The 22347-nt window shown below is 45.5% G+C and overlaps 1 protein-coding gene across 3 annotated transcripts in view; it reads right to left on the reverse strand.

Moving 5' to 3' along the window:
• Window positions 1–1787: 1787 nt before the first annotated feature.
• The window catches only part of MFHAS1 (multifunctional ROCO family signaling regulator 1), a 99205-nt gene continuing 78645 nt past the window's right edge, over window positions 1788–22347 (reverse strand). Inside the window, exons 2-4 of one of the 3 annotated variants that reach the window (XR_015767735.1) lie at window positions 14184–14310; window positions 8651–8760; window positions 1788–4404 (exon numbers count right to left, since the gene is read on the reverse strand). Coding sequence is in view for 2 of the 3 variants with exons in the window: in XM_088020939.1 (XP_087877065.1) it covers window positions 4371–4404; window positions 14184–14310 (161 nt within the window). In the remaining variant the exon portion in view is untranslated. Of the gene's footprint in view, window positions 4405–8650; window positions 8761–10238; window positions 11566–14183; window positions 14311–22347 lie in introns of those variants that run through there. The other 2 variants (XM_088020939.1, XM_088020940.1) reach the window with 2 other exon arrangements.

Here is a 22347-nt window from a genome sequence, read left to right on the forward strand (position 1 = left end):
CGCTTCTTACTTGAGCTTAAGTCTTCACATGGGGTTTCTGCTGCCAGGTGGATTTTCTCACACCTTCAAACCCAGGCAACGTCCAAGGATCAGCTGCTTAATAAAACCTCTCCCAGCAACTCTGTGTCCCGGCTCTAGGAGTCAGTGCAAGAGCACCTAGTTCTAGCGGGCGAGGGCCTTCCTCATTCCCACCACCACTGGGTGCCGGGCGCCCGGAGGAGGGAACCCCTGGGCTTTTGAACTCAACGCCTGAGCGGCCCCCACTTCTGGAGCACTGTGTATTCAAAGCAAACCCAGAATCAACTTCAAAAAGTTCACAGTGAGGTAGGAGAATCAGACTGGAGAGGGAACGACGGGTGCTAAATCATTCAGCGTAGCTGTCGCCACCAGTACCTGCGTATCCAGGGCATGCTCAGCAAGTTCGAAGAACTCCGAGTTTCTTGGTTTAAAAACAACGAAACCAAAACAACGAGGCCTCAAATGATGAGTCATGTTCCCTGTACTACTCTCTTCAGCGGGAAGGGCAGCAGCAGGGTGGAGGACTCTCCTACCCCCCAGAAAAGGCTGCAGGGGCCCCCTCGCCAAGATTTTTTATTTATTTATTTGACAGAGAGAGAGAGAGAGAGATCACAAGCAGGCAGAAAGGCAGGCAGAGGGAGAGGGAGAAGCAGGCCCCCTGCTCAGCAGAGAGCCCGATCGGACTGGATCGCAGGACCCTGGGACCAAGACCTGAGCAGAAGGCAGACGCCCAGCCTACGGAGCCACCCAGGCGCCCCGCCTTTGAAAATTCTGATGGCCACACCCAGGTGTCAGCTTTCAGGCTGGTAGAGGTGGTAGAGGTGCATCTGGATCAGAGGCCCCCAGAGGCTTCACCTACCTTCTCGGCAGGCCCACGCTGAAGGGGTCAGGTTGAGGGGCCAAGGGTGGGCTTTTCTGCCCTCAGTCCCTCCCTGGAGGCCGCAGCTCCTGCAGAAGCTGACATTTTCTTTCCCTTGTCTCTGACCCAGTACCTGCAGGTCCGGTGAATACAGACCCCTCCCCACGCCCGGGGCAATATGCACAGGGCGGTGGCCCAGCCTTCTGCTAAGAAAGGACATTAGGAGTAGGAAGGGAAAAATGAAGGGGGGTACATCGGAGGAGGAGATGAACCATGAGAGACTATGGAATCTGAGAAACAAACTGAGGGTTCTAGAAGGGAGGAGGTGGGGGGATGGGTTAGCCTGGTGATGGGTATTAAGGAGGGCACGTACTGCATGGAGCACTGGGTGTTAAACGCAAACAATGAATCATGGAACACTACATCAAAAACTAATGATGTACTGTATGGTGACAAACGTAACATAAAAAAAAAGGGAACTTGGAAACGTGTAGTCTATGCCTAAGTTTGACAGAAGAGTGTAGTGGAGCAGCACCGATAAAGGGTCTGATTGAAGAGAGAGCCCATATTCAAGCGCTGAATCTGCGTCTGAAAAGAGGCATGGTTTTAAACAGGGGCCCTTCAGTTTTCCTTCTGGGGACTCAACCCCCCAATAGCGCGGCCACCATCCATCTCCCATTAGCTCAAAAGCGACTCAAATACATAAAGTTATTCCTAGAACTGAAATGAAAGAAACCAAAAAACAAAAATAACTAAACTCTGCAAATATAATTGCTTCATCATTTCTTTGTATTTTTATTGAACTTTTTTGACTTTTTTAAATTTCTGCTCAGTCAAGACAATTCAAGGGGAAACCACAATTACAATTTACAAACTGTGGCATGAAAAAGAACACACACACACCCCATCAGGAATTATACCAAACCCTTTCCTTTTTATTCATTCAAAAGAGTCCGATGCACAAATGTCAAATATGAGCACTGTCATTTTTTTTTTTTCTCAGAAGGGGGAAAAACATTTTATCCTGGCAGCACTGTTAAATTCCAGGAAGTGGTTTTGATACCACAGGTTGCAGGAATAGAAACCATAACAAACTTGAAGGGCGTTTGTTTGCGAGGCAAGGGACCACTGCATCTCAAAAGACTCCCCTTGTGCTTTAGTGACCTGCCCGTCAGCCTCGGCAGGCTGAGTCTTCCCACGTATGCAACCGCCTGCATTGACACTGAACATTCCAGTAGAGCAGAGTGTTTTCTGTATCTCCAACCCTCCCCCAACCCTGAAGCAAGGTCTCGAGCTTTTCTGGAGCTTCTGCTGGTCACGTGACCCTTGGACACAATGACCATTTTGCTAAAACACACGTGACACCAAGATTTCTTCTTACACTGCTTCTCTAGGGTTCAGATGACAGCACAAAACATCACTTGTCAAATAATAGCAGATATTAAGAATGTGGGCATTTATGTTCATAAGAATAACAAACATTTTGCAGGGTATGTCACCCAAAGGAGCCTTTTTTTTTTTTTCATTTAATATGGTCCCCTGGGGAGTTAGCCTGAAGTCGCATCCTTCAGTGTCCTTGCAAAAGACTGGTCAAGTCAGTTAATCTGACAGTTTAGGAACCGTCTCGTGCCAATTACAAAAGTCCTATGCCCAACAATTCAATGGTCCATAAAGCAATTAAATGTTACCATTTGGCTCACACGCACACAGATGCACGCACGCACACGCTCGCACAAGAACTGTGACCAAAGGATTAAGCAGGTGATCTTGTGACTGTGTTCTAAAAGGAAATGAAATTTCAAAATTGAGGTGTCATATTCAAATATCCAAAAATGCAGAAATAGTCTGATCCCATTTGATTTTATGGCCGTGAGAAATCATATTCGTTTAACTGAGGTTCTGGAGTCTCAACTCCTGGGGCACAAAATCTACGAAAATCAACTTGGGATTGTTCACAATGCAACCGCTTGCTAGTTTGTTATTCCTTTTAAAAATACGTCAAGACTTTGTATACTGGCATTGCGAGAGTCAATACTTTATAAAAGAAGGAAAAGAATAATACCAGCTGACTCACTTTTCATGCCTTACACTGGTGAGAAACAGTTTGTTTTACACATTTTTCCATCAACACGCAGAGGAGGCAGCCGTAAACAGAGTCCTTTCCATTCTTCAAAGAATGTGTTACTACTGCAGCAGATACGTTTGGCCCCGATTCGGAGTGGATGAGAGAGCAATCTGCTTTGCTTTTCATGTTCCACTCTGTGGAGACTGAACAACAATGGTTTTACTAGTTCTTGGCAGGTGACCATCCTATCAAGGCTCTGCATTTGTAAATAACCAATGTGGGATTATGCTCTCCAGTGAGGCAACTCACTATCTTAAGGTCTGACAGCCAGATGTGGAGGGCTGTCAGAGTGCTCTGCTAAATTTCACAGACTCTGTTGTAGAGAGAGAGAAAAAAAGGACTCGTTAGCAAAGCTCTTTGCACCATTCACAACTGACTCCTGATTATCTTGAGCTATTGAAAGACTCGGGTTTTCCATGGACTCAATGACCCCTCTCTGTCCCTGTCCCCTGAAGAATCCCAACACCAGGCCTCCATCAGTACATCAGCCAGTGACAACTCACTGTCGACACAAAACCCATCCTGGAGCAAGGACCACTTGGCTCGGTGCCAGCGGACAGGCGGGCAGAGCGACACAGGAATCCCACCAGCCCGCCCAACAGACAGGCTTACAGGCGGGGGATCTTTATTTAAAAGAAGGGCAGGAGACTGCCTGCCGTACACGTTTAAGGTTCTTGTTGATTATCGGCAGCCTCTATGACCCCAGCACTTAATCCGTGGGCAGAGAGATTTTTTTTTTTAAATCTCAGACGGATTAAAGAATAAAGAATGAACAAAAAGGTCTTACGCTAAAATAAGAAATTAGCCCCATCTCGGCACAGTTCTCATGCAGAATATTGCACCCAGTGTGAACTAACGCTAGAAGCATCAAACTGTATAAATTTAAATGTATTTGCATATTATAAAAATAAAGATAAACATATACATATTTTACACTAGTTACGGAACAGCAATGAACAGTCGATCCCTCTTTCACATTTAACAGAACTGAAATCTGAGTGCTCAAAACACGGCCACCTATACTGGAACTATGGCTTTAATGTGCACAGAAAACAAAATCCCTGAGAAGCCATTCGACTTTTTTTTTTTTTTTTCTTTTCTTCAAGTAGCGCTCTCCTCGGAGGATCACAGTTCTGAGGTTCGGGTTGTAAAACATTTGCTCCATGTTCTCCCCCAGCCTCCCCCTGCCCCTCCCCACTTCCTCTACAGGCCAGGTGTACGCCCTGCTCTGCAAGCACCCCGAACGTCTATTCGCTCAAGTTCACGGAACACGCGCGGGAGCATGGAGAGGGTTTGCCAGGTATGAAAGATGGTCCAGGTGAGTTCGGATGCTCTCTTTTCTCCACGGAAATTCCATAGCCATAGAAGTCATTGGTTTCTGTGCTTTTCACCAACGTTCTTCCTATATGGGTAGATGAGAAGAAAGCAATGACAAAAGGTGACAGGGATGAGATTCTCAATGATAAGAACCAGGAGCGATCTTAGGAATTGGTGTTTCTTTGCAGATTTTAATTTCTACTTCTGGAATTCCTTATAAAAATGTAAATGTCAGGCAACTCATGATCCTTCAAAGGAAAGTGTCTTTTCACTAGAAAGCTGGGCAAATGCTTCTGTTCATGACACGAAGCTCAGACATAAAGAGGAACTATACTAATTAGCAATAACCACCTAATCCATTGTAATTTCACAGCTGAACTAGATTTCTAATCAAGAACCCCAAACTCTAACCATAGCCCTGGGTCCTCTCAAGAAATATCCACGGACACACACACACACACACACACACACACACACACAAGCAAGCTAAATAACCCTCTACAGGTAGGAATCCATACTGAAAAGTGAGAACTCTCAGTTTAGGATGTCTACCTGGCCTAAAGCATTAAAGGCAAGACTGTCAAACTAAAAGCCAGAGTCAGATGAATAGAAAATGAAGAAACTCCTGCATCGCCACCTAATTAAGCAGAGTGGCATTCAATTCAGACAAAGTGGTTAGAAGAAAAAAATGTCAGAGGTCCCCATCCCTTATATCGGCTTTCCTATAATGACACGCAGACCCTCCACCCTCCATCTCTATCAGTGCTGCTTGATTTTAAGGAGACAGCATAATATTAGCTACTTTACCAAAAAACTGCACCTTCCATTTACTAGCTACTCACTACGCGCCAGGAATCACACCACTCACTGCAGTGCATTATTTAAGCCTCAATTCGTCACGTGCCCATGAAGTAAGCCCATCCTACTCTGCATTCACCAAGAAGGAAATTAAGGTTCCAAGAGGGTAAAGAACTTGCCTGTGGGGGGACACACCAGTGCGCAGAAGGGCCAGCCTTTAATGAGGGTTATTTGACTCCCAAGCACGCTGGACAGCTAAAAGCAAGGTTGGGACGTTCAGGGCCCTAGGGATGGTTTCGTGTTTCTCTGGCACTCAGCCCTGAGGACTTTTTGAAGGCCTATTATTATAGTAAACTTCCCAGTAGAGAAAGTTTTGAAAACTGCCTCAAATTCAAGTAATAATATAATAAACCTAACAGTGAAGAGGATGGCAGTGTGACAACTCACGCCTCCACCAAGCAGTTACCTTTGGCGGTTTGAGCTCTGGGTTTGGGAGGGGGGTGTGCTGGGCAAATGTCTTTCTCACTGACTCCAACGAGCCTTTGGAAACACAGACAGTTGTGTCTGGCTGTCTGTTCCCCTGAGCCACACGTAGGACAGAAACACAAGAATGTCTACGCAAGGGCACCCAGAGGGAATCGTCCACTGTTTAAGAGAGAAAAAAGGAAAACCAGTTTGAGTATATTTCCACATTGATACCACTTTTCGTGTTTAGGCTCTTCAGGAAAGGGAAGAGCCATCACATCACCAGCCTTCCCCACCCCACACTGCTTCTCCATCCCAAAAGATCCACCTCGAATGCCACTTCCTAGAACTTTTCTTGATCCTTCCTGGTAGAGTTCTTTCCTCTCGGTGCCTCCAGGGCTTTGTTGATATACCCACTGCAGCAGGGATCACATTTTAATTGTAATTAGACTCTCACAAGTTTGTTTGGTTGAGTCTCTGATTCCCATTCTCCCCAAAGAGACTCTTAAGATTCATGAGGGCAGGGTCTATCCGCCTATTTCTGCAGCCTCAGCACCTGGCACGATGCCTGGAGGGTAAAACCTCAACAAAGCCCTGCTTAATGAATAATGAATAAGATGCGATGAGAAAGTCACAGGTGAAAAACAGCCAAGATACTACGAGACCATTACTGTCATGGAGGTGTGTAAGAAGCGAGGCAAAGGGTGATTACAGGTAGAAGGGTTGAAGATGGCGTCTCAGGGGAGCTGACACGTGACCTTGGCCTTAGGGACAACGGGCCTTCACCGAGTAGGAGAGGAGGGGTGGCAGCTTGCCATGGGCTGAGAGCCAGCCAGGCGTGCCCTCCCTCCCACAGTAAGGGAGTGTCGCACATGTCAGCAGGGTGGCTGGGGGCTGTGAGTCATGCCCAGGGGTTTAAACTCGAGTCTATAATCATCAGGAAGCCATTTAAGGCTTTTAAATAGAGCAGTGGCAGGGTCCAACGTTGAAAGATAACATTGGTTTGAAGGAAAAAAAGATTAGAGAGACGGAGGCCAGTTGAGACTCAAACACAGGTAGCTTGGTAGGGACGGGGGCATCTAGGGGAAAGCACGGCGGGCCAAAGAGAAAGTTGTCTGGCCCAAGGTACTCATGTCGAGGCACCCTGAAAAGACGGGAGAAGAGGCCTCAGCGGAAGGCTGGGGCGGGGGGGAGGCCTCAGCGGAAGGCTGCGTGGGGGGATGCGGGAGAGGGCGGCCTTGCAGCTGACAGACTCCTAGTTTGGCAGTGGGTGCAAAGCAGTGGCGGCAGGCACAGACTGATGGAGAACATGGAGGGGGAAGACCCTAATTCACACCTACAAAGCCTATGGGACCTCCCAGGGAGATGCAGTGGGACGCTGGCAAGAGAGGTCAGCACGGAGGCTCAGACCCACAGTCCTCTCGGGTTATTGAACCTGCTCTTCCTGGAACACAGCACAGTTCTTCAAGGCAGTTAGCAGCTTAGGCTGAAACTGAAGCTATCCCATGTTGTACTAACCAGGTCTTTTATTCTCTGTTTTCTGATGCTTTGATATCTGGGCCCTGGCTGCCCCTGGCGGGACTGCCCTCCCAGCGTTAGGCAGTTCCCAGAGATAGCACACAACTCCAGTATGAGTGTGCCTCTCAATACAGACCAACTCTGCAGAGCGCACACCCTGCGGGCCACCTTCTTTATCAGGCTCCAACAGCTCAGGCCGCTCTCTATCTGCTCTCCTCACTCCAGGGCCATGTACCCGACAGCCACCGACTGCCCCCACGCCCCACAGCCCGCTGAAACTACTCAGACTGGCCATGCCCGGCCAGCATCTTCCCCCGGAAAGCACAGTACAGGTTCCTGCCCAGTTCCTCCCTCTCTGCCTCATGCCCGAGCCCTGACCTGCTGGCCTTACTATACCTCCAACGTTCTGTTATTACACTACATTCTAAAACAAACGTGTAAGTAAGAACTTGGTGCGAAAACGGCGCTGAACCTGGGAGCTATGACGTAGGTTTGAGGCCCAGCTGCGCCGCTCGGTACCTGCGGCTGTCAGAACGTGGCTTGGTCTGGAGCCCAGAGCTCCCTGCCCTGTGTGACCTACGGGGTTGGTGGAGCATATGAGTTAGGGGGCTTTGCTCTGACGGGTTCAGCAAGCACCAAAGGCATTTGTGATCATGGTATGAAAGAAATGATACCACTCATCTCCTCTTTCTCCCATGAAGATGGGGTTAGGACACTGCAGGGGGCCTTAGACACAGATCCTCCGGGGTGAAGGGGAAGGTAAGCCAACATTCTTCCCTACCTACCCGGCACACACGTTTACCTTCCTTGGGCAGGCACCTCAGTTAAGAAACTAAATGTTGCTAGGCAAGTCAGTGAGCACATTTCATTCTAGGATCTAGATTATCTAGATTTGCATTTTGAAATTTTGTCTTTTAGGATTACCTTGATAGGCCACCCACAGTGCACACCACTACCATTCCTGGTAGAAAAAGCAGCAACTGAGTTTGTTGAGCGCTGTGCACTCTGTAAGGCATCGTGCCAACCATTCCCCTCACAACGGTCTCTCTAAATGCTCACAACAACCCCACAAGACAACCGCTTCTGGAACCTGCATCTGCCAGAGGTCTATAGTCACAGCACCAACAAGTTGCAAAGATTCGAACTCAGGCAGTTTAACTCTGGAGCCCAAACTGCCTTGAGAAAATAAATGCAAACACTACTTTTAAAAAGCTATTTGCTGTGTGGATCCACTTGAGATTTTCCCCCGATTATGACAGCCGTGCATAATACATTTTTTTAAATGACTTCTTTTTTCCCAGCAAGGAACTAAGATGACTAATGCATGCAATATCATAGTTTTAGGCAAAAGAATCAGGCAGTTTCCTTATTCTTAATCCCCAAAGGCTTCTTGATTGGGGATAAGCAAAGGATTTGTAATTTTGAAATGCACTGCTGTATAGGATCTCTTCATCCCAAACCCCACCCCAACCCGTTTTCCCTCTAAACTCTTGAGGCCTTAGGAAGCCCTTATCTATTTAAGAAACCCTCTCTGCTTCCCAGAGACTTACCCTTAAAAATTGGTGCTCCTAAAGTCACAGATTGGGTACAGAAAAATGATGACATAGGGGAAAGAAGCACTATCTTTTCCACTTAATTTTCCAAGAAAGTATGGAGATACCTAAGCAGAGAGGAACAAATTCTAATATCAGTGTGGCTGACGGGGCACTAAATAATCCAACAGACACTATTTCTCCTGGCCCTTGAAAGCAGCAAGGCAATGAGCTGTCTCACTCCTTACAAAAAACACAGCAAATCAACGTGATACACTCCCTAGGCCACCTCCACATTGAGCTCCCTTTCTTCCGAAATACCATCCCCACTCATCGTGCTTTACAACATCTGCGGTCAGTAGAAGATTCTCCCATCGTTATAAAGCCAAATTCATGTTGCTCCATTGATTTCATAAAAAAAAAAAAGAAAGAAAGAAAATGATCAAGTCCATACTAACTAATCTGAGTGCAGTCTAATGTATTTTGCTTGTTTATCTGATGAGATAAAGGGCATAGAGTCTCCATCCTACTTTTTATAAAAGGGCTGTTTCCATGGGTCTTAAATATCCTTATGTCATAACAATGGAACTGCCAAAATTCCTATGCGAGGTCTTCACTATATCTTTGGGACTACTTATAAACAGTAAGAAGCTGGAATTTACCAGGGTCTTGCTTGAATGGGAATGCTACAGTATGTACACAATGACCCCACTTTAAAAGGTAGTTCTGAAACGCAGTGTCTCGGCCCGGCCTTTCATCCTTAGTTGTACTTTCTGGAAAAGGAGAAAGCTTATTAGCTCAACAATTTTCAAACCAGCCCGTGTTTTCCAATTCGGTGACACACGAATTGCCCTGATCCAGACTGACTTCTATGGTCGTGTCTACCACTCCACGTGCAGTGCACACAGGCGTGGGGTCACCGCCGGAAAAATGGGCAGCTGGTAAGAGATAAAAATGCTACAGTCCCATTTCCTGTACGTCCAAGGGTAAGTCCATTAAGAAACTGCACGGAAGAATGTGGATTGCATTTCAGTATGCCTTAAGGTAAAACATTTTTAGATGCTAACCTATTAGATTCTGTCTCCTAGATGAAAATCAGGAGATAACCTGGGTCATCTGGCAGAGCCTATACATTACTTGGTATAGGCAGGGTTGTTCTAAACCTCTCTGGAAACGAGAGAGAGGAATGTTCTACAGGTACCTAAAAATAAAAAGCAAACAGTGAGCTGCCCCTTGCCTAAAGAAGTTCACACTTCCCTTCTGAACTGGAATTTTAAGTGTCTCGATGTGCGGGGCAGGCAGGATAGAGGCAGGAATTCACAAACAAAATTTTTAAAAATAAACTTAAAAGGAATCTACTTTCTCCTTCCTTTCCCCACTGAAAGGATATTTTTGCCTCTTGTGACTTGTAACGTCCAAGACTCAGTATCCCTTTCATGTCTAGGCATCAGGTAGGCAGACCATTCAGAATTTCTGAAGGATGAGTATGTGAGGTGTTGGACGGGGTGACTCACTAGATGGCGAGAACCCGTTCACAATGTACCATATATCAAATCACCACGATGAATGTTTCAAATATCTTACAATTTTATTTGTCAATTAAACTTCACTAAAGCTGAGAAAAAAAAAAGATCACTGGTTGCCAGGGGTTGAGGAGGGAGGGAAGAATGATACAGATGGAGCGCAGAGGACTTTTAGGGCATTGGAAATATCGGTTTTGATACGATAATGGTGGATACACAAACCCATGGAACGGACAGCACCAAGCATGGACCCCGATGTAAACCGTGGACTTTGGATGACAAAGACGTGTCAGTGTGGGCTCATCCACTGTGACAAATGTGCCGCTCTGCTGGGGGGGACGTCGATGTGGGGGAAGCCGTGGTGTGTGGGGGTGCAGGGGACACGGGATCTCCCTGTACCTTCTGCTCAGTTCTCTTGTGAACCTCAAACTGCTCTACAAAATAAAGTTTATGTTTTTAAAAAATGCTACCTATACTAAAAAAGGGAAATGGTCTGAAGGAGGCTACTCTCCCTGCAAGCAGCTCTACTTCACCCCTGCTGTCCAACGGTGGGCTGGCAGCAGGGTGGGGGCACGTGATTCACTGCCTTTGGACTGAATCAGGCCAACAAGAACACTTTATAAGAATTGCTTTGAAACTCACAAATCTGCTTAATACCAACACACCAGGTTGCAAAGCCATTCCTGAAAGTGACACGAAAAAATTTCTTGACTGCACGGAATGAGGTGTTGCGTTAGACAGAAGCCGCTGCAAATGGGCACACATTTCCTTTAGGAGTGATGAAAACGTTCTACAATTAGACCGTGGTGATGGCTGTGTACCACACAGTAATATGTCAATAATCACCGCATTATTTAAAAAACGTACCAGACAGAACCCACATACCCTTAAGGAGGTCAGAATTTTTCAGAGCAACCTAGCAAATGTGCTACGAGGTGAAGTTTCACCTCATCTCAAAAGCAAATATCCTTGAAAATCAGCCCAGGAGAGCCAAAGTCTGAAGATGACTCATATTTCTATCTGGTAGTCAGCAAAGAGGACAAGAAGCCACTCAGCTCCTCAGTTATCCCCTTGGAGGGTGAGGCAGAGGGGAGGCATCTCATTCATATGACCGCTTCCCAATGGAAAGTTGGTGGCGACCCGAATCGCCAATCGCCAAAACAAATGATGAAAGGAAGTCGTCTTTTTTTAAAAAATCACTACCTACTCTTTATTCTCTGTCTCTCCCCATAGGGAAATAAAACATAGAAAATTTTTAAAATGAGAAATAGAGAAGCTTGGAATTGATATGGAAGATCCAATCAAATAACAGTCGTTGATGGTTTTTCTTTATAAAGCACATGGCAGCATCATTATTTTATACATGGTCAGAGGCAGGCTTCAAGTTAAATGACAAGTCTCTGATTTGACCTGTAAAGGAGAGGAGTAAGCTGGTTAAAGAGCTTGGATTGTCTTTTCAAAAACCACCATGAGATCTAGATCAATGACACAGGAGTGGAGGGTGATGATTCTGATAGGTCTGGGAAGAGTTTTCTGGCTGAGGCCTGTTGTCCTGGCATAATTAAGAGTGCTCCTGTCACCCTCAACCCTTTCCTGATTTGAGCAATAAAATCCTGATCCACGTAGCATGGATCAGCGTTGCCTTGGTGCTGACGACTGGTTACTGACCCGAGAGAGGCTCTGTAGCCAAGGATAAAGCCTACTGGCGAGGGAGCCCACCCTTCGAATCAGGGATGGGGACCCCAGTGATCAGAAAGGCCAGCATGCACACATTAGAATCAGCACGGGGACGACTGTTTTGCAGACTAGCACCTGGCCCTTCCCCCTGGAAATTCTGATATACATGCCTGATTCAGAAAGACGGATCTCCACCATCCACCCGCATTTTATGGGATGACCAAGAAATAAGAAATCACTTGGCCACGACTTGCTGAAGTTAACTTGGCTGGAGTTGCAAAGCCATTGCAGTAATAGCCCAAGACTCCCAAGTTCTCCTGCCTGCTGGGAGCCCCAAGTCTGATTGTCAGGGTCAGACCCAAGTTGTGACCCCATGACAACCACTTCTCATGACAGTGTTCCTCCTCAGTCCCCGGAATTTCCTACTTGTAATACCCTGTCATTGGCGTGTCAATCACCCCTCCGCTGGGCAGGGCCAGACCTGCATGTATATGTTTGCTTTCACGGATATTCCTTCATTTAGAACTGAGACTTCACTCCAAACCTGCTGTCCATTGTATGAGACTTAAAAAAAAAAAAAAAAAAAGAAATCCATTTTGAAATAAGACTACTCACATAACTAGGTCAAAAACAGCTTGATCCCTAAAGGTATTCTCTCCAGCATCTAGACGTTGGGAGGTTTTACGGCTCTGATTACCCAAGACCTTAAAGCTGCCTATTCAGGTAGGTAGAATAAAGTGTGAGAGACAGAGGGGCTGACAGCATTTTCTCCAGGCTGGTGTAAATGTCCTTCTGTGGCAGTACAGGGAGAAGCCCATGGGAAAACACGGATAAAGCTGGCTCAGTGCCATGGTCGTTTCTCGTACAAAGGGATATGTTAACTTCTACCTCTATCTCGCCTCTGAAATGCCACGTGGCTATGGCAAAACAAGATGTTAACGTCTCTGCTGGCTCAGGAAAATCTACACCAGTGCAAAGCGTATTGCAAACTGTTGCCCTCCATGTCACAAGCCTGCGACTTCTGTAAATCCCCTCAGGCTCTTCCTACGTGTGTCTGAAAGAAAGGGACCCATGTATGCCAAAGGACAATCACATTGCTGTCGTTTGATATGTTTGGGACAGGGGATGCTCAGGTTAATAGGTTACTATGTAATCCTAAGAAGAGCTTCGTGATTTCACAATGTCTTAGGGGCACATTAGTGATGAATTAGACCATGTGCAGCAGGTTTGCTAAAACAGCATTCTGCTTATATAGCCTGAGCTAAGAGTTTCCCTTGGGCATTCAGTGATATTTTCCAGCAAAGATGACGAATTAACGATGTTCTAATGAGTCACCCGCTTTGGACAAAGGGGCGGCCCTCTTCCGCAGCTGCTAAGGAATGAGCGCCCACTGAACCCCTCGCTCTGCAGACAACACACCAAAGTCAGGAAAAGGGACACTTCAGGGCAGAGGCACGAGCTCCATTCGGCACAGGGCTCTCTGGAACGTAGCCTCACGGCAAGTTTCTCAACATGAGGAGGACGGGTTACCATTTTCAAATGCAAACTTCAGAAGCGCCCTATAAAAAGCTTATATATATGGAAAAAAAATTCTATGTGGTCAACTAGAAAGAAAAATGAAAGTCTGCTGTCTGAACACTGCTGTACAAATCACGTCACCATCCCCCAGATAACGAGATCGGCTCCCAGAAGACTGCGGCTGCCACTTTTCAAGATTTGAGGTGAAAAGGTATTTCATCTCAGTTTAGGAGTGGCCTGTTTGGTTCCTAATACTACAAAAAGAGACAAACAAAAACCCAACCCAGGATGAGTCTGATGTATAATACTACTGTAGCTAAGTTAGCTCACGCACGTACATTCTCTGGGGGAAGGTGGGAGCTTCCTTCTGCACAGCCGCTGATTACTAAGGACTGAGAATCAGAGACCTACAAAGAAAAATAATCTACAGATTTTCTGTAGGCTTTTCTCATTTAATGGGCCCTCACTGTTCTCACTATCCACAAAAAAAAAAAATGCTCTTTTTGGATGCATATACCTGCAAATATACTAAAAGTCAATTAATTACATACTTTAAATGAGTGAACTGTATTGTATGTGAATGATAGATAGCTCAATAAAGCTGCTAAACACTCCTTTATCAGCAAAGCAAAAAAAAAAAAAAATCACAAACAAGAAAAAAAATTCCTAGTTTGCTACATAAGCCATGGGCGTCTATGTCACCTAGGTATCTAGGTCTGCCCTGAGAGAGTCTTCGAGGTTTGCCAAAAGGTACTTTAACCTGGCTTTTTGTTGTCACAACTACTGAGGCAGGATGAGGAGTGAGGGGCAGTGGTACCACGTCTGGAACTCACTTAGAACAGGGGCTGATCACAGTCGGTGTAGGTGGGTAAACCAAGGCAACATTCACTCGCTCGCTGCCGTTCTTAGGGCAAATGATTTCTGCCACTCCTTCTGGTCTGGGCTGACTCAGCAACTCCCCTGCAGGAAGAGAGAGAAAATGCATTCATGAGATGTACCTTACGAATGGGACCATTTCACAGAGTAATACAGCGCTCGGGGGTGGGGGAAGCAGGGGGGAGGGCAGGTAGTGAGGAAGTAAAGGGTCTCCAGGCAATGGAGTCAGAGAACAAATACGCACCCAGAATCACAAGACTGGCCCCGCTCCCACTCCACTGCCTAAATTCTCATCTGCGTCACCATGGAGAACATTCTCGTGGTTATGGCAAAAAGGCCATCATTCCAGACAAAGACAGCCTCCGCTAGCATTTTCCTCACCTTCCTTTTCACAGACTGACTCTGGAGATCTTTATCTAGATGTCGCAGCGAATTGAGCGAGGATCCCTAGAGCCCAGAGAAGCAAGGGCTGCCAAGGTGTCCGTAATTAGCATTCGGGGGCAGATGGGATTCGGGCAGACTGTAGCAGCCTTTCAACAAAGCCCTGCAGAAATGATCTCGAAATGCAGCCGACTAAAGGTGTTACCAGCTTCACCCTGGCAAGAGGATGTCCTAGGTAGGTATGTGTGAGGATTTGAAAGCACCAGCATAATACTATGTTATGAGTAATGGGGGCTAGTAAAAACAGACAATTAACTTAATGGATTACCACAATACCCAAGGGAAATCTGCATGCTCTGCACAGCCCGGATATAATCGCTCTCCAACTAGATCATTAAATCCCTAAGAGCAATGATGACTTCCATTCTTTCGTCTCCCCTCCGCCTCGTCTACTTATGGGCAGTGGCCTGCCCTCTCTCTCTTCTCATGGCTAGCACGGTGCTCTCGCTCAGAGAAAATGCAATAACTAGCTGCTAGCTGAGGATGGTACCTGTTACTGCCTAAATCCCCTTACTTTAAACCTAGAAGTTAAATAGACCAAACCAAGGACACGAAATGGATACCAACTAGAAAGAGCTGCTACTGAAAATAAAACATCAACTCTTTGGCAGCCATCACTGGTATAATGGATCTGAGATTCTAGTGATCCTGAAGTTAAGCCAACAAAGGATAATAAAAAAATCCTTTGCCTCAAAATACCCTATATTTCTAAAGGCCTCATCTTCAGCAGAACTCACAGTGATAAAGCATGGCCACATGCCGGCCCTTGAACCAAGAGCTTTAAATGTACATCTCATTTCATCTGTGCGATGTCTCTGTGAGGGTTACCCTCATTTTACAAATGAGGAGGCTAACGGTCAGGGACGTTATGTGGCGTACCCTGAGTCAAGGGCTAGCAAGTGGCAGACTCGGCATGTGACCTTGGGAAGTCATCTCTGGGGAGCTTACTCTTTGCCACCACCCTCCGAGACCTCCCAGAGTGGGAACTGCTTCTTTATGCCAGAACACAACTCCTTAGAAGAGAAATTTTAAAACACTATTTTTAAATAATAAACTAAGCATTGACATATTTGTACTTTTATGATAGGCATTCATTTCCTGCTTTGAGCATTTTTATATGACTTTGGACAATATGAACTGAAGATAATTTGAAGTTCCTTAACCAAATTGCTGTCAACACCCAATTACTGCAAAGTTAATTTAGCATGACTAGCTTATACCACAGATACATGGGTATCAGAGCTACACTGTAACACCAGCTAGGAAAATATTCCAAAATATAAAAATGCAAGTTAAAAATGTAAACACTGAATGCTATCAAAGCAATAAAATGAACCAAAGTAATAATAGCACGTTAGAGCTGGATGAATAGTTGGAAGTCATCCGGCCTAAACACCACGTTCTAAGTCAGAAACTCTCTGAGTTTAACGGATTTGCTCCAAGTCCCACAGAGCTGTGCATCTTTGACCCAACCCAGCCACCACGTGACTAGGACTGCAAGAGGGTGTTCTGAACACCGCAGGCCTGGTAACACCCTGGTCCTGGACTGCTCTCCCCTGGTTCCTTACGGGATATTTTCCAATTTGCACTTTCTGTCCCAAGATTACCCCCAAGGCCTGAACACAGACTCAGCTTCTCCGGTTTCCCTTGAGAACGCTCTCCTGGTTGGAAGTTCACACGGGCCTTTCTCAGCTGCCCAAGTGCCCGGGGATCCAGCTGCAGATGCCAAGCCCCGACTCGGGTGCCCACCCCCAGCACAGGGGCTCTCTTGCTGGCTCTGCTGCAGGTTTCCAGAAGCAGCCAGAACTGAAATAATCTGTAGTAGACTAGTAAGCATCTGTTATCAATTTTTATTAAACCAACAGCTGTAGTACAACCGGCCCCCCTCCCCCGATTCCTAGTATCCTACAGAACCAGGTAACCGGCTTTGTTTGGGTCCTCCTCCCAGCAGCGTGGCCAGCCGCAGAGGCAGCATGAAAGCTGGAGGTACCAAGAGGGCTCACGCATCTGAAAAATTCACTTGATGCTCCAGAAAACGGAGCACCGGGCTGCACGGTTCACAATCTGCAGCATGTCCATGCACTCCCACAGGCTACCGCGTGCTGTCGGGATTCCTAGGATGGAAGATTTGGCTAAGGTTTCTGAGAAAATAAGGAAAGTAGCTGCTGCTTCTCAAAAAATGTACCACAAATACAAAAAGTGGTTCGTAACTAGTGTTGTCTACTAAAATAGAAGCTCATAGTCTCAAATTTCTTTAACACAAACTTGATTTTCAAACTAAAGGGCTCCATGCCTTCGGCTCAGGTCATGATCTCCAGGGCTGGGATGAGCCCCACATCGGACTGCTGGCTCAGCTGGGAGTGTGCTTCTCCCTCTCCCTCGGCTGCTCCTCCCTGCTCATGCTTTCTCCATCTCAGATGAATAAACAAAATCTTAAAAAAAAAAAAAAAGCTAAACTAAAATACAGCCATTCGCCGAGTATCTAAATAGGGAGATCTTACTGCATGTATAAGGGGATGCAGGCGATACAGGAGTCTAAGGCAAGGCCTCTGATATGAAGGGTCCCAACATCAGAGAAAGTCAAATGTGCATAAAAAGAACTACAGTCCTGTGTGATAGGGGCCCCCAAGCAAAGTTACAAAATGTTAGAGGAGCAATGAGAAGGACAGACTACTGTTGATTTGCAGGACTGGAAAAGACCTCAAAGAGTGGAGGACACGATCTCAGAAGACACAGTAATATTCGTTACCATGCGCTCTACCTCATCATCATCCTGTTATATACATCAAAGTGAAGGACACACATTAACCCCAGAAGAAAAAACGATGATCACAGTAGCAGCTAACATTTATCGAGCATTTATTATGTGCTTATGCTATAAATGTATTATGTCACTTAGTTCTCATGACAACCCTATGAAGTAGGTATAGCTTTTATCCTCAGGAGAGTTAGGCTCAGGGTTAAGTACTCACCAACATTCATAAGGAAGGAGTGGCAGGGCCAAAATTTGGACCCAGGACTATGTGACTCCACTCTTTTTTTTTAATTAACGCATAATGTATTATTTGTTTCAGGAGTGGAGGTCTGTGATTCATCAGTCTTACACAATACGCAGCGCTCACCATAGCACATACCCTCCCCAATGTCTATCACCAGCCACCCCATCCCTCCCACCCCCCATCACTCCAGCAACACTCTGTTTCCTGAGATTAAGAGTCTCTTATGGTTTGTCTCCCTCTCTGGTTTCGTCTTGTTTCATTTTTCCCTCCCTTCCCATATGATCCTCTGTCTTGTTTCTCAAATTCCTCACATCAGTGAGATCACATGATACTTGTCTTTCTCTGATTGACTTATTTCACTTAGCATAATACCCTCTAGTTCCATCCATGTCTTGCAAATGGCAAGATTTCATCTTTTTGATGGCTGCATAATAGTCTGTTTATCTGACTCCACTCTTAACTGACAGGACACACTACTGTACTGTCCTGGGCAGGGATATCATGACGATTAAATTAGATAACATAAGAAGTACTAAACGTTGTATCTGGCATCTAGTAAATTCCTGACACTATTACTATAATGATGAAATTTTTTTGAAAAGCTTACTTTTCCAACTATATAAAAAATTCATTTACAAATATATGATTAGTAACCAGATTTTCTATAGCAAAGCAATACGCAAGGATTAGACCATACAGTATCTGCCTGCAAAACACCACGTCACCAGAGATTTGAAAACTTCAAATGAAAAAAAAATTAGATTTATTACACATCTGTTGTCACTAGCAAAAGCAAATAAGAAATAAATCCCAAAGTTGGTGGGAGTTGTAAAAAAAAAAAAAAAAGCTACATTTACAGAAAATATGTTAGCAGTAAAGTGAGGACAGATATACATGTAACCTGGTATATTTCCATTTTCAGGAACTTGCCTCAAGGCCTTTCTCTCTGACAAAAATTATACAACGATTGCTCATAGCCACACTATTTACAAAACAGTGAAAACTTTGGTAACCCTCTCAAATGTCCGACAATGGGGAGACGATGAAAAACTATGACACACTAAGGAGGCGGGATCCTCTGCAGTCATTAAAAATTATGAGACTGACATTTCTGGGTGGCAGAGTCAACTTAAAAGTACATTCTAATTAGAAAGAGCAACTGACAAAGAACACAAATGAGTTTAGAGTGAAATGGGCCATTCAAGATGAAATGGTCCTGAGGTTATTTATTTATTATTATGTTTGAGTCAATAGTAAAACAAGACGAAAGCATGTTTCACAACTGAAGGGAAAGGCCAGCCGTAAATGCTAATGCTTTCTCTTCTGTCAGATTTTCTATTCGTGTGCAATAAGTGCCATCCGTCTTCCTGAAGAAGCAGAAATTTAGCCTCATGCACAGAACACTGCAATCACTAAGGTTGTATTAGGCTTTATCATGAAAAATTATTGAAAATTATGAAAATTATTGAAAATTATGAAAAACTGTTCTTAATTACTCCGGCTCGAGATTTCTGGCATTAAAAAGCTACCACATCAACTGTTTTCCCCCCCTCTGTGGAAGAACAGAACACTAAGTTTTATTATGATTTAAAAAAAAAAAAATCAACAGAAGATAAGTGGAAGGAACTCTTTTTCACCTTTTTCTACTAAGTATCAAATTCTCAAATATTGGGCACATTACTCAAAATACTACAAACTGATCATAGTAATGACTCAAACAACAATATTAAACGCCCCAAACACTTCTTTTCAGTGTAAATGAAACCCACTTCCTGATCCGGGATAAAGACCTAAGTTATGAACATCCCTCAAAACAAGCAGAGTGGTCTTAGGTATTAAAACAAACAGTGATATAGGTTCTGTTAAGTAAATTATCCGGATGTCTTCGGGGTGCCTTCAGCTCTACTATTCTAAAATTCACACCCCTCGCCCCTCCAAGTCCACTGCTGTATTTTAATGAAGTGCGACCAGAGTAGCAGCCATGAGATACACGAATGCATGGTTCCCACGTCTCCTCAGGGTAAAGGCAGCATCGTCTGAAACCAGTGAGCAGGAAGGTCCCCCACTTGGCAAGCCCACCAAGTTATCAGAGACAGCAAAGACCAGAGAACTCCACGGTCACTTTATATGGAAGAGGAGAGCCAGAAGGAGGTAAGAGGACACCTTGTCTTAAGACGAAATAAAGCCCAGAGAGTATATACACAGGAGAAGTAAACATTCAACATTAAAATGTTCAATTTAAAAACATGCCATCATGCACACTTACGAGTGTGAGAAGAGGCAGACGAGATCCCCCAATACCTGCTGGTTCCACATAACCAGCCATTTGTAGACTTGGCTGCCATTTCAGAGGAGGGTCCCCCTACGCCTGCACCCCCTCCCACCACGGTGCCTCCCTCAGGGCCACGGCTGGGCGCCTCCTGATTGGCCGTGGCTCAGAAGAAATAAAATAAATACACCAGGTTGTGTGTTTTGGTAGTCTTTAAAAGAAATTCCATTTTGTTAAGCAGCTTTGGTCTCAGCCCTTTGATTATGAATTCTTTTGGCGGGGGGGGGGAGGGGGCATGAGAAAGTGACGTGCAGGAAGGAGCGTAGCAAGTCCTTGTAAAGAGCAGAAACATGCGGGTCTTCCATTTCGGAGCCCAGAACCGTGCCCATCTCTGGCAGTCGTCTATCTCGTAGTCCTCTTCTTCAGGACAGGGTATGGTGCCGGCCCCTGGAACCATAGGCCAGACGAAGCCGGCAGGCTGGCACCTATCCTCTGGGTGCTGACAAAATTCCCTGGGAAGCTGTGTGGGGGTGGGGGGAGCATGCTGTCAAGCTCACTCAGAGGCTGGCGGGGCGGGGGGGGGGCACTGGCTGGAGTCCTTGGAAAGCTCCCTCTGTGGGTGCCGCTGAATTCATGGGAAAGCCGGCTGGGACACCCCCCAAAACTCCCCATTAGGTGCCCACTGAGCTTGCCCGGAAACCGGCTGGGGTACCCAGAGGTTCAGCAGGAATCTTCCTGCTGGGTCACTGGAAGTCAGCTGCAATACCTGCAGACATCGTCCAGCACTTGGCTACATGTACTTCTTGAGAGTTCTGGGACTCCGAAAAGGCTCCCCAAAGCCACAGGGATGCTGCATTCTTCCGGTGAGCAGAGTCTGCTTTTGGCTCAATTAGTTCCTCTTGGAAATGAGTCAATGAGAGGACCACTTAATAACTGGATACATCTTAAGGTATGAATTCCAAAGGCAACTGCAAAAACTCACACCACCAGAAATTATGAACTTCTCATAAAACTGTGTTTTCATTTTCACCATATAGCCCTGCGATTCTTCAAAATGTAGGAATCTACTGAGTTCTGGGCAATTTAACAATGTGAAGACATTTCTGTCTCCAGCCATTTGTTGAATTCTCAAGACGAGTTTTGATTCTGAAAGCTGGGATTTCTTTTTTAAAAAAATATTCAAATGGCCTCCTATGCCTTGATGCTTTGGGGACAATTTGCGAAGTCTTATCAGTAAGAGTACACTCTACAAGCCAAACAGAAGCAGGTCAACTGGGGTTCTTGGACATGCCCTTGAACTAAAGGTGCAACTCAGTTCCTAAAGTCAGCGAGTTTTCAGGACCTGCTCATCAGACTGCACTAAACAAACTAAATTTCAACATGTTGCTTCAACTTCTCCCCAACATCCTCCAAGGTGGTGGTGGTGGTGACAGTTACATGCAGAAGAAGAAACAGAGATCACACTCTTGATTACTTCTGTGACTCACACAATGATTCTAACCTGTGAAGTCCTTAAACTCTCCTAAGGAATAACAGAAGCCAAGCCAAGCAGGAACCCCACACTGGGCACAAATGACTGATACCTTTAATTTTTCCTTTTATGAAAGGTGCTCCGTCTGGAGTGGGCAAACTCAGCTTTTCCTTGTTTGGCCCAATTCCCAAGAGATGAGTGTCCTAATAGTAATGTCTGCTTACTAATTACATAAAGCTTTGTTTGTTTGTTTGAAGGACAGAAGGAGTGACTAGTATCTCGGGCATGCTTCGCCAAGAGGGGCTGCATTCAGCCCCTCCCTGATGGAGAAATACTCCGCTCTCTTCTGGATCAAGAGTTGTGACCTAAGATCACAGTACCCCTTCCAAAGCATTTGACCAGAGTTCAACCAGAAGGAAAAAAAACCTGCTAACGCGATTTCTTTTCAAACCTCCGCCTGAATTTTGTCACTTCCTTCACATTACAAGCTCACACTTCCTTGTCCTCAAGTCTGTTTTCCTTTTTTGTTTTTTTATTCACATACATCCAATCCTCTGTAGCCTTCTTTCCTACCACTTCCTCATGCTTGGCTTGCTGCAATCGCCTTGCCTACAGCCCCCTCTTTCTATCACCTAGAGCGGATTTAGAGCCCCATACTCCCCTCCTCCAGGCTGCTGTTGTGCCTAGACTCCGCACCTGCTGAAAAGCGTCAGGGTCTCTGAATCTACAGAGTCTCCTTCCCCCAGTATTTGTCACCGCACTGGGACAAGACACCAGGCAGAAGTTTCATGAGGATTCCACTTTAAAGTGTGAGGTTCCAGCAGACACAAGATAAATATTCCTGGGGGCCAGAATAAACATCCAGGACAGCAGGTGAACCTGGCTGTGGTGGTATTTATTACACGGAGGAGAAATGACTCCAGGGAAGTTGCAGAAGTTCA

This window comes from Eumetopias jubatus, unplaced genomic scaffold, assembly GCF_037043125.1.
Source record: "Eumetopias jubatus isolate StellerSeaLion01/CBP00866 unplaced genomic scaffold, mEumJub1_p1.0 scaffold_2, whole genome shotgun sequence".
Classification (NCBI taxonomy): domain Eukaryota; kingdom Metazoa; phylum Chordata; class Mammalia; order Carnivora; family Otariidae; genus Eumetopias; species Eumetopias jubatus.